This window comes from Tyto alba, unplaced genomic scaffold (assembly GCF_018691265.1).
Source record: "Tyto alba isolate M040663 unplaced genomic scaffold, T.alba_DEE_v4.0 Super-Scaffold_27, whole genome shotgun sequence".
Classification (NCBI taxonomy): domain Eukaryota; kingdom Metazoa; phylum Chordata; class Aves; order Strigiformes; family Tytonidae; genus Tyto; species Tyto alba.
Window position 1 is genome coordinate 26,621,301 of NW_024881301.1, and position 12,146 is coordinate 26,633,446.

The 12,146-nt window shown below is 42.7% G+C and overlaps 1 protein-coding gene across 1 annotated transcript in view; it reads right to left on the reverse strand.

Annotated features, from left to right (window-relative positions):
- LOC104365109 (sodium-dependent neutral amino acid transporter B(0)AT3) overlaps window positions 1-11,852 on the reverse strand; it is a 30,557-nt gene extending 18,705 nt beyond the window's left edge. Inside the window, exons 1-2 of the mRNA XM_032989004.2 lie at window positions 11,650-11,852; window positions 1,596-1,736 (exon numbers count right to left, since the gene is read on the reverse strand). Of these exons, the coding sequence (XP_032844895.2) occupies window positions 1,596-1,736; window positions 11,650-11,806 (298 nt within the window). The 5' untranslated portion in view covers window positions 11,807-11,852. The remainder of the gene's footprint in view (window positions 1-1,595; window positions 1,737-11,649) is intronic.
- Window positions 11,853-12,146: the final 294 nt, after the last annotated feature.

Here is a 12,146-nt window from a genome sequence, read left to right on the forward strand (position 1 = left end):
AGAGCTCAACTTAGAAAAGCTTTGGAAAAAAATTAGCAGTCTCAGCACTTACTCTTAGAAGCTCCCATTTCCTAATTTTTCACGATTTTCTGTTTCCTCCCAGAGATTTGCACATGAAAGGGACATTTGTGTCCTCAGTAGCCAAGAGTGGTGCACAGTATCCCAGCTCACCAGCCCTGCTCCAAGAAGGCTGACACTCCTTATGTAAAAGATTAGGGTTGAAATCTTCGCTCTAGTGTATAACACATTGTTTTCTACAACATGGGACAACTTTAATAGCAGATGCCAAGAGAGACTGAAGTTTCACAGCATGCTATAGCTGCACGAGGCACTCTTTCGTCCCAAATCATCCACCTACGCCCTAAATTGGTAACTTGTTTGCCCTTACAGTAAGGAAGGAGAAATAGCAACACCACAACTTCTGCTTGCTTGCATTTTTGCAAAGGGAGGATCGGCATGCCTAATTGTAGGAGATGGGTTTAGCTGGAGGCACCACCCTGCTGCTTGGTATTTCTTCCTGGTTGCCCTCTGGCCCTCAGATAAGTTCCCTTACCCACCCCTTCTCCTCCCGCACACCCCCGTAGGCATGGCTGTCGCTGCCAATCTCATTTTCAGGCATCTGCCTGAAGCAGGACATGATCCAGCAGTGCTGGCTGGAGCTTCTGAGGGCTTCCCCTTGCCCCTGCAGGCAAGTGGCTGCTATCTCAAACCTGATGGAGCCGATGATTCAGCCCTCTAATGGTGGCAGCTCCCATTCAGTTTTTTGCAGCCTAACGATGCCCACAAGATATAAGAGATGGTTTTTCAGTGTATATTAAATAAAATAAAATAAATAAATAAAAAATGCTGGTACAGGACTGCACACTGCTCTGATGCACACTGTCCCTTGTGCCCAGCCACATAGTTAATCTCCTTTCAGTAGCCCCACCGTGCCCCCCTGCCCAGAAGGGAAACTTTCCCAACGTGCTTTAGGATCTTTAGGAGGTGCCAGGTTCCCATTCCTGATTTTTGTGTCTTTCTGTCCCTCCCTCCAGTCTGACTGTCCCTGGCAGGAGCAGCCTTGCTCCTGGAGGGGCTCCGAGAGAGGAGCCAGAAGCACTGTGGCCAGGCAGCTCTTGTGTAAGCTCCAGGATATAGTAGGACCAGGGCAGCGTTGGCCAGCAGAGCTCAAGATTGTTATGCTTCCCACAGCAAAGGTTATGGGGTTTGCATTTAAGGCTTTTGTGTGCCTGGGGTAACACCTGGTGGGAGTGATACAGAGTTATAGCATCATAGAATGGTTTGGGTGGGAAGGGATCATTGAAGGCCACCTAGTGCAATTCCCCTGCAATAAACAGGGACATCTTCAACTAGATCATGTTGCTCAGAGCCCCATCCAGCCTGACCTTGAATGTTTCCAGGGATGGGGCATCTACCACCTCTCTGGGCAACCTGTGCCAGTATTTCACCACCCTTATTGTAAATTTTTTTCTTTTTATACCCTAACAAGTATTTCTTTTTATATCCTAACAAGCATCAGGCACAGGTCTGTGGGAAGTGAGTGCTGGGCGGGAGCTCAGCTGCAGTTCCTTGAGCCGGGACCTCGAGAGACGTACCAACTCCTCCAAGGTAAGGTGAGATGGTGTTCCAGGCACCGATGCTGCCTTTCCTCAGGCACTGTCCTAGGGCCAGTTCGAGATGCAACAGTGGGATTCCTTCGAAGAGAAGAGCGACGAAATACGGGATCAGGAATGCCCCTGAAAACACAATTAAGTGCAATTGAGCCACATGATTATCTGCATCTCACTGAAATTACTGCTTTGTAATTTGTCTGCTTTATGGCCCTAACAAAGTCCTTGTGGGATGTGCTAAGAGGGAGCATTGCAACAGATACCTGCCAAGTAATATCTGTTACTGGTAATTTTGCTGGTGAAGATGTAGGCGGAATGACTGGGATGCTTAGTGCCGCAGTACACTTCCCCTCAGGCACTGCTACAGCCCATTATAAATCGCTTCACTATTTCCTCTGTTTCCCTTTCTTTTAAACGTCTTTTCTCCCCCTGCTCATAAAGCACAAGGGTTTGCCCCTCCCCTATACTATCTATTTCCCCTTCAGTGCATCGCCTCTTTTCCCTCCCTAAATCTCTGAGGTGTGTGCTCCTCTATCCTCCCCTGGTAAAGCAGGATTACGCACTGGAGACCCCCAAGAGACCAGGTTACTTTACTGCATGCAGTTCTGCTCAGAGCACAGAGCCTCTGGCTAATGAAAACCTGAAAGCAAGACTGAAGTTTTTCTGTGAGACACGGGAGCAATGAAACCTGGTTTCCTCCTGATTTGTATCCTCCACATCTTGCCTGTTTCTCTCACAGTGGCTCCCTTGGGCCAGAGGCAGCAGGCGCTGTTGGGTGCCTGCAGGCCAGTATCAGTCCTGCCAGCAGCCTGCCTGATTCCTGCAAAATGGTGTGCAACACCTCCTCTCCCCCGCCTTCCCTCAGAACAGACACGGCTTTGGATCTCCCTCCTTTGCACAGATACTGATTTTCATGAGACCAGGAGAAATTGCATCACTATGTTTAAATCACTTGCTCAAATGTCCAATTAAATTGAAATGTTGTAATAGATTGAAGTTTATTGCCATGATCAACAACCACCGTGTCCATGAAGCCTCTTCTCCCTGGGGAAACAAAGACAGAAGTCTTGCCTTAGCCAATCCTCCCTCCAACTCACACCGACTGTGCTCCTCATCGATTTGACGATAAACATGTGCCTTGTTATACTATTTCAACTATGCCTCCAAATCTCGTATCTGAGTCTGCCCAGTTCAGCTCTTCCAGCTCTGGAAACCTCCTCCCTCCTTCCAGGCTGGCGGGGAGAGCAGCTTCACCGTCGCCGTCACCATCTGAGGCGCGGTTCGGCTCCCCGCTCCTTCTCTGGCCTGGAGGGGGAGGTGGGGGAACGTGCGAGGATTTCTGGTCTCTTCCTGGAATGGTTCCTGTGTTTTGCAATCACTGACTGCTTAAAAAGGCTGGGCAGATAAATCGAATCACTTGGGCAAGGTATTGCAGTAACTTTGCTACCTATTGCTAAGTGCTGCAATAACTACATACAACACCCAGAGAAGGTAGATTGTTTAAGGCTTTAGCCCTTTATCGAGAAATACGTAGGAACAAAAACCGGCAAAGCTCTTCTCAGTGAAGGACTGTTCTTAATTTACCAAAGGTGGAAATAAATTTCTCTATGATCTGATTTCTTAAGATGTTTTTAACCGCTAAGAAATAGATTTGAAAAAAGAGCCACACAGTTAATTCCCAGTATGTTCAATCCTGAATTTGGACCCTTGGTACCCCCACTCAGTAGTCCCCTTGCTTAGGGGAAGCTCTACAGTGGCTGTATAGCTGTTACAGAGGGAGTTAAGGACCACAGTAGTCTATTTTTAAGTATTTCAGAACCTGATGAAATCTCACCTGAAGCTACCTACCGAAGCTCCCATGTAAATACTAAGGAATTTGCAAGTCCCTCTCACAAGAACCCGGTAACCTTCCGCCATGCTTCGTCCTGTGCTCTCCTTCAAACCTACCGCAATAGCCCCTTCCACAGCACACCTGGGGGCACCCACCCAGCCCTCCTGGCAGCCCGATGCCTTGGGCTGTCTCCTGGGAAGAGCAAAATATTCACACGAGTGACCGGAGCACCGCAGTGCGGAACACTCTGCTTGTCCGCCCAGCCGCCTGGCCCCACACCAGCTCCGGGCGGCAGCGATCCCTGCGACGCTGAGCCCTTGCTAGCCGAGCACTCTGTAAGGGACCAGCCTATCTCCCATATCATATCTCCCTGGAAATAACTGTGTAATAATCAGTGCAAACTGCCCTCTGTTATCTCCCTCCCCTTTTCTGTTTGCTAGTTGAACCACTGACAGCAGAGCGTGTTTAGATATTCTGCTGATAAAAGCCTGTTTACTTTGTGCTGGTTTGTGTGTATCTCCAGTCATATTGACAGCATGGCAAAACATAATGTCACACGTGGAAAGAAAATAATTGTCTTCCATGAAAACAATATAAAAATTATCTACAAATATGAAAATATGGCAGAACATTTGTCTAAGAAGAAATAGTTAATGGAGCTATTCTTTCTCAAACCTAATTCAAATAAATGGTTTGTAGTGTAAAAATATGTTTTCAATTATTCATTCCTTTGCTTTACAGTAGTTTTAGGCAAAAAGGAAATAGTCAGGAAAAGCATAGATAGCCCGTTCAAGCACTTGAAGCTCACTCTTTTCCACAATAAAATCGCCCTCTCATAAAAAGAAAAAGAATACCAGAAAGCTATCAGATACCTAATAGTGAGTAAGAACCCTCTGGAACTATACAGTCAGGGCCCCTGTTTAATAGATACAGGAGGATGTGCCAGAAGGCAGACTTTAAATTATTATTAATATATTTTTTTTTTTTAATGTCATGAGAAATCTAACAATGGAAAAGGCAAAAAGATCCAAGACACAGAATGAAGCAGCGAGCTGGTACCTTACACAGAGCATGTGCCACAAAACAGAACATTTAAACACAGGCAATGCAAAATCCTATCAGCACCCCTATGGCGTGTAGCACAGGTACAGCAGAAACTCAGTAGGTTTGGATTCCATGAGGCATGGGAAAAGGAAACCTTAGCAGGAACAATCATAAAGTGCCAGTAAGCAAATTATTCTTTATCTGGATATTTTAGGTATATTTCTATCTAGATATTCTAGATCTATATGCTCCAAAGTGAAAGGAAAATAAATGACTTGCATAAGAAGCAAGCCCAGCAGGGAATGTCTAAAACCAAAGGTTTAGCTTCAGTAACATTTTTCCTCTTAAAAAATGAATAAGGAAAATTATAGCGATCAAGCGATTGTAAGTACCTTAAAAGCCTGGAGAAATGCCCATAAAAATCAAAAGTATGACCAGGGCATGATTTAGTTGCATCTCTGGGGCATGGCCTAGGAAAATTTTAGTCTACACCATTCCTTCTGTCAGAAAGACGCTCAAGATGCATAGTGCACCCATCCTGCAAGCTGATACATGCACTACTAAAAGAAGTTAAAGGAAAAAAAAAAAAACAACAAAACAAAACAAAACAAAACAAACAAGCAAAACAAAACGAAAAAACAAACCAACCAAACAAACAAAAAAACCAAAACCCTAACAAAACAGTCCAAAATCTGCCAGAGTTAGAAGTTATTTTGGAAGGAGATCCTGCACAAGGACACTGCAAAGTCAAGGAACAATGCCCGTGCACAGGAGAAGGCACAGAAAGCCTACCAGAGCTTTTTCAACTCAGGCTATCAACAGCTACAAATACTGCACATATTGGTAAGTTGGTTTCATTAACAAGAGTCTCAAGTGACAAGGAGCACCAGCCTGTAGTACTATTGGTATCTTTGCTAACTCAGAAGAACCATTAGAGTGGAGATAGCTCTGTAGTCATGGCAGTAGAAAAGAAAATACATGGTGCACTCCAGATACACTGAGGGTTTTTTAAAACCTGACCCCTCGATTGCAATATACAGGAAAATCAGGTCAGAAAAGAAACTGCTCAACCATATTCAGTCATCTGCCTGCAAAATGACACTTGAAGGGAACAATCCTTGTTATATCACCTATACATGGCAATCTGTAAGAAAAGTGCATGAACTACGCGACAGCCTGTTGAGAGTTGCTGATGCACCAGAGGGCAGAAAGACCAGGAGGCTGAAGAGGGAGTGCAGCCTAAAGCTGAATCACGGCAGCCAGCAAAGCAGAGTGAAACAGCCAAATTGGTTTTGTCACATCTTAGAAAGAGAGGCAAATAGACCTTGACTAGTGGAAATATAAAGCCGTTTGAAGTATCAGCCAGGTGACCTAACCAAGATGTCCTACGACCAGCAGAAATTGATGAGCCTCAGTGAGAAGCAGAGAAGAAAAACCCAATGTCTTTGTTTGATGTTTGGGTGTAAGTGAAGACTTCCTAAATGGTGGAGAAAAACTTAGAGGAACTGATCTACATGTTCAGTGTTGCATCTTACCAGCGCCTGCAGATCAGCTAGCAGAAATAGGGCAAGTAACTCGAAATTATGATCTAAAGACACAACAGCATTTGGAAGGCTGGAACATGAATAATAAATTTCCTTCAGATCAGAGATTTAGTAATGGAAAAAATAATTATAATGAAGACTGAAATGACCTGGAAAGTGGCAAAATAGTAATTCAAAAGGAAACGCATCTGTACAGCCTGAAAAAATTGGAAAGAACATCTCAGTACAATACAATGCAACAAGCATTCAGACATCCACTTCACTGGTTCTGTTGGTACATAGGAGAAATGGTGATGGATGCACTTTTCCAAAAGACTGAGAACTTAATGGCAAGATACCTGTGATAATTTATGTTGCAATAGGTGGTAACTACTTGTTCAGTTACAGAGAAAAAGCTATTAGCTATTAAAAGAGTATTATCAAGCCTGTCCCCCTTTTCCCACTGGAGTCCAGATAAGCAGTGTAGTAACCAACACAGCAACAAATCACATCAAGACATCATGTAGGGAAAAAAGCAAGCAACTCGATCATATTCACCCCTCTCTCTGGAAAACAATACTTCCTGATCTTTGTTATGTGTCTTCTGCACATGCCTTAATCCAAATGAGAAGTATGACCTACTATAAACATCACATTTGTGCAGCATATTTTGACTTACAGGCCACGTTGCACATCTTCCAGACTCTGAAAATTTGCAGGACTGTTTCCCATGTAGATGATTGTATCTCCTCAAGCAACAATGAAACAGTGAAAGCCATGTCCAGAAAATCAAGGGAGCAATAGCCATTCAGACGAAGATGGGTAACACCCATAGATCAATTTATAAAATAATATTGGTAAACTTCCCCATAAAATACTCATGCCTGAAGGATGCAAGTGAGCAGCACCCACGTGCAAGCATGCACAAACCTGAGCTGTAAAGGGCAACCAACTACAACAAGTTATAAAAGGATCAACCCCAAATGCCACAGCTTTTCATTAAGGACTTGAGCAGGACGTGGTAACAATCCAGGAAACAACATCCGTTACTTGTAACATAATTAATCTTTCTATTAGAGAGGGAACCATTATGCTCTTCCCAACCTTTTTTTTTTTTTTTTTCTTTTTTTTTTTTTTTGTATCTTCCAGGTATACCTGTTATTCATCTCAGATTTTATTTTCCAAGGACACACTGAACCAGACAACTGCATTTTGCAGCAAGTTGTAGTTCAAATTCTAGCAAAAGGTCAGGCAGGCCATAAGTTATGGAAGTCCGTAAACCATTGCCCCAGAAGTAAACAGTTCTCCCTTTTTAGCAGGACTTTGATGTTTATGTGTATTTATTTTCCTAGAAAGAAACTGTATTCTATATTAAAGATATTTTTCAGTCATCCTGTAGGCTCAGGCACGACGCACATTTTTAATAGCCATGGGTTAGACAAGCGTAACCATACTAGCTATAATCAAAAGTAAAACACTGCAGTAAGTACCAGCTAGAATTGGGCTGGGTTTTTTTTTTGTTTGTTTGTTTCTTTTTTTTTTTTTTTTAAGTATTCTGGGATGACTGTATGTATACATATATAGCTATATGTCTTGTTTGAGTCTCAGTTTTAAGTGACAAAGTATATACTGAGCCATTTACAGACTTCTTTTCAATCCCAGTTGCCTGGGAACCTTTGTGTTTGTCTCCACTTACGGTGGCAAATAACCTTCATATCCATTAGTCATGAAAAGTAAATAACTAACTTAACTCAGGCAATAAATCCAAATAATCAGTAACGACAGTGGGTGATAAATGTCAGCAAAACTGATATTATATTAGATCTGAGTTACTGAGTAACACTAATGGGCAATGAATAAGGTCCAGAGGTCTGATGAGAACAGCTGACATGAGACAAATATACAAGCACTTATTTTTATCTCTTGCTGTTTAAAAGATCTAGAAATGCAGAAAAGTACGTTGCCTAACTCTTAAACCCTTGGATATCAACCGAACCAGCTGTGCAGCTGTGTTCTGTACCCCAGAAGCCATTCAGCCTTAGAGCACGTCTATACCATACCCATTCCAGGCTGTGGCTGCATTGCACCTCTTGGGGCTTCTAGTTAACCACAGTGCTGCTGGTCTCCCAGGTTCACATCTGCACATCTATACAAGCAAGATTTATGCTCCTGTACCCCTGAAATTCTACTGAGCATTTGGATGAGTTGTTTGCTTTCAAAAATGTAATCCCAAATCATACCACTGCCTTAAATTAGTAGAAGAAAAATGCAACTACATTATACACTGATGTAAACTCAACAGCTCTGTCTTGGTGGTCTTCATGACTCACTCAAACTCTTTCAGAGACAGCTTTCTGGGATAAATTATTCACAAACCCCACAGCACTTTTTTACAGAGTCCATCATGCTGTTGAGCTCTCTGAGCCCTTTATTAAAATCCAGTGACCAAATGTTGGCCATACATCCATACATTTAGATTTATTTAGCACTGTCTCGTGCTGCTGTCTGTAGTGATGCAGAGAAGCTGTACACCCTTACTATGTCTGCTAGCTATTTTGCACCTATTTTTCACTGGCAAAATTACTACTCACAGTGCAAAAGAATTACTCAACCTTTATCCTGTAAGCATTTTCCTATTTTTATTATCTTTAAACCTGCCCTAAAACCCGTCTTGTTGTTGTTGTTGTTGTTCCTAGCAGCTCCTGTGGAATATATCAGTGTTCAGAAGCTGGATACACAAGCAAACAGACTTTCTGAGCATTGTGGTGTCCATAAGAAATGTTGTTGCGGGTCTCCTTGCATTCAGACTCATGCTTTTCTTGAGGTGGTAGAGGTGTATAGGACAAGGATGCGGGGGACCCCAGAGAGGAGAGATGGAGGGGAGAGATCAAACCTCTGTAGGAGGTAAGTGATGCTGATCTGAAATGAGGACAGGATCTGAAGAGGTTGAAAAACAGCTGGCCACAGCTACTTCCCCACCTCCAGCACTGAGAATTGACCCTTGGTGCTTCATTAGAAGGTGTGAGAACCTTTTTATAGTCAGTAGAATAATATTCCATCTGAATCCACAATAGAGATTTGCACAAAACCCTGAAGCAGAAATTTCATGCAGCCACAATGAAGTTGATGGCCTCAGAAACAGCTCTGTTTCATGAGATGTGAGGTGGAGATGCCTCTTGCTATGGTCTCACCTATTAGTTTCAAAATTTCCACTGACCACTTTGTGTTAAATGTTCCTTACATTAAAAAAATATGTTAGTTGTATTATGTTGTCTATTAATACTGAATGTTTATTCCTGTGCTCCAACATAGAAAGGCCACCTGAGATGCATTAGGGTATTTGTCTGACAGAAGAACATCTTCCTTGCAGGGTCCATGCCATGTCTGCTACGGGGATGTCTCTTTAAAGGTGTTTATCATGTCTCATTAAAGCATGTATCATCAACTGAAGTGACAGGCTTTTTCCAGCCATTCCCATGGGCAAACGTAGAGAAACACTGTGCCTGCACCCGTGGCTTTCTAACCACTCAGTTATGGCACTCCTCTGAGAGAGTTTCACATCTTGCAAATAAATAATGGAAAATCTTAGGTTTCCTGGGAGGAATCTAACTGACTGCTTCTTCTCTTTTCTTATTTGAATGTGTGCAATCATAACTTCCAGGAGTTACACATTCACCATTAAAGAGCTCCTTGCTACCAAAATAATTTCCATTTGCTTGTTTACAGACTATGATAAAAGTACCCTTTCATTTTCAATTTCATGAACTGAATAAATCAGATTCTTAAGTAATTACTTGTCTGATAAGTTTTCCAGACCTTGGATAATTGTTGGGACTTTTTTGCATTTTATCTGATTTTTTAACTTGACTTTGAAAGGTGGACTTTCAGAAGAAGTCAGAAGTTCAGAAGTTGTCTTAGTATTAGTAGCAATATCACCACCTACTTCATAGTGCCCTGCTTATATATGGCAAGATTTTTTTTTGTTGATAAAACCTACTATATCTCATTCATTCAGCTACTTTCCGGAGTCCCTAAGTGACTACTTCTTTCTAAAACATCTCCTTCCATTAAAAGCAGCATACATTCATGGTTCCTTGGTTGATTCAAATATATGTAGTTCATAAGTAATACAGATACCTTGGTAGAACAAGCTTGGATTTAATAATTTATTCTGTCATTTGACAGTTTCTCCAAGTTTGAAGTTTCTGTTTCTCCAGTTAATTGAAAGATAATGAATAATAGTGGGCTGAAATAATTTGCTTTATCAGACTGCTTTAGACACCTTACCATGGCATATCTCAAAACCTTTTGTGAATGGTGAATTAGAATCATAGAATCATGGAATAGTTTGTGTTAGAAGAGACCTTTAAAGGTCATCTAGTCCAACCCCACCTGCAATGAACAGGAAACATCTTCAACTAGATGAGGTTGCTTGGAGCCCCGTCCAACCTGACCTTGAATGTTTCCAGGGATGATGCACCTACAGCCTCTCTGGGCAACCTGTGCCAGTGTTTCACCACTCTTGTGGCAAAAAACATCTTCCTTCTATCTAGTCTAAATCTAACCTCTTTGGATTTAAAGCCATTACCCCTTGTCCTATCGCAACAGGCCCTGCTAAAAAGTTTGTCTCCATCCCGCTCCAACAGGTCCATGCTCTTATGTTGGGGGGCCCCAGAGCTGGACACTCCAGGTGGGGTCTCCCAGGAGTGGAGCAGAGGGGGAGAACCCCCTCCCTTGACCTGCTGGCCACACTGTTCTTGAGGCATCCCAGGATACAGCTGGTTTTCTGTGCTGTGAGCGCACATTGCTGGCTCACAGTCAGTTTTTCATTCACCAGTACCCCCAAGTCCTTCTCAGCAGGGCTGCTCGCAACCCCTCCATCCCCCAGCCTGTGTTGATACCGGGAGTCGTCCCAACCCAGGTACAGGACCTTGCACTTGTCCTTATTGAACCTCATGAGGTTCATATGGGCCCACTTACGGAGCTTCGATATCAAGTATTCTTTTCTGATCCGTTTGTATTTGCTAAATTGTCTGCTTCTGAAGCAGTTCTTTGTGGGAGTGGTGCCCACGGACAGGCTTGGCAAGCTGTCGGCACCACCTGGCAGGCTCCTGTTGGTGGTCTATCAGCTGATCATTTTAAACAGCCTCACAGACATCAAAAAGTGCAATTGAATTTTGTGCATGGGCAGCTCCAGACCACGAGGTAGCTCCTAAGAGCATCAGAGAAGGGAGGGGAACAACTCGCTCACCTTCCCCAAGGAAAGTGCAGCCACGATTTGTCTGGGAGCAGTTCCCTCGGGCCTCCTCAGGACTTCTCACTTTTTCTTAAGATAATGAGCTGCAGGTTTGGTTTCTCCCTCCCATTGGGACTGTAGCAACAATGTAAGAACTTTAACATCTGTTTTGTTGTGAGTTAGCATCAGTCTGGTCATAATTCCTAAACGAATGCCTCATTTTAAATTTAAATATACTGCTATAGAAAAAGCTAATCTAACTAGTGAAAAGCATTTATGAGAATTAGATAGTTAAAAAAAAAAAAAAAGATACGTAAATATATAACTTCCATTCCTTTCATAAGTCAGTATAGTTATATTAGAACTGTAGTTTAATATTTCAGCAAAGTCCCATTTCAATCTTACCGCCTCCATGTATCTGGCACAAGTATGGAAATCGCCACACGTTCCCCAGACCGACGGCAAATCCGATACAGCTTAAAATATACTGCAACTTATTGTCCCACTTGGGTCTGCCATCTTCCTTAGGGATTTCAGGTGGCACCGATAAATCTTTTGACATTCTAATGAAATATCCTTAGGTCCCTATAAATGGGAAGGTCCTTCAAAACCTGTCTCTCCTACAGGTTTTATGCAGGGGACAGACTGAAGGATCCTGGAAAGGGAGGTGGAGCTTTCCTTTCATGTAATGCAAAGGAATGCGTCATTACAGTTTAAAGACAAAACCAGGAATTATTATTATATAGACAGAGTTACCACTCTTGACTTTTCTGCAGCTCCTTCTATAGTTAGAGAATGTGGGAATATGTTGTTAATGGATAACTTGGGATCAAACAGGGATTTATTTTCTGTTCTCCTTCTGTTCTCAGATACTTTCAGAGAAGTGTGACGCTGAATATAAT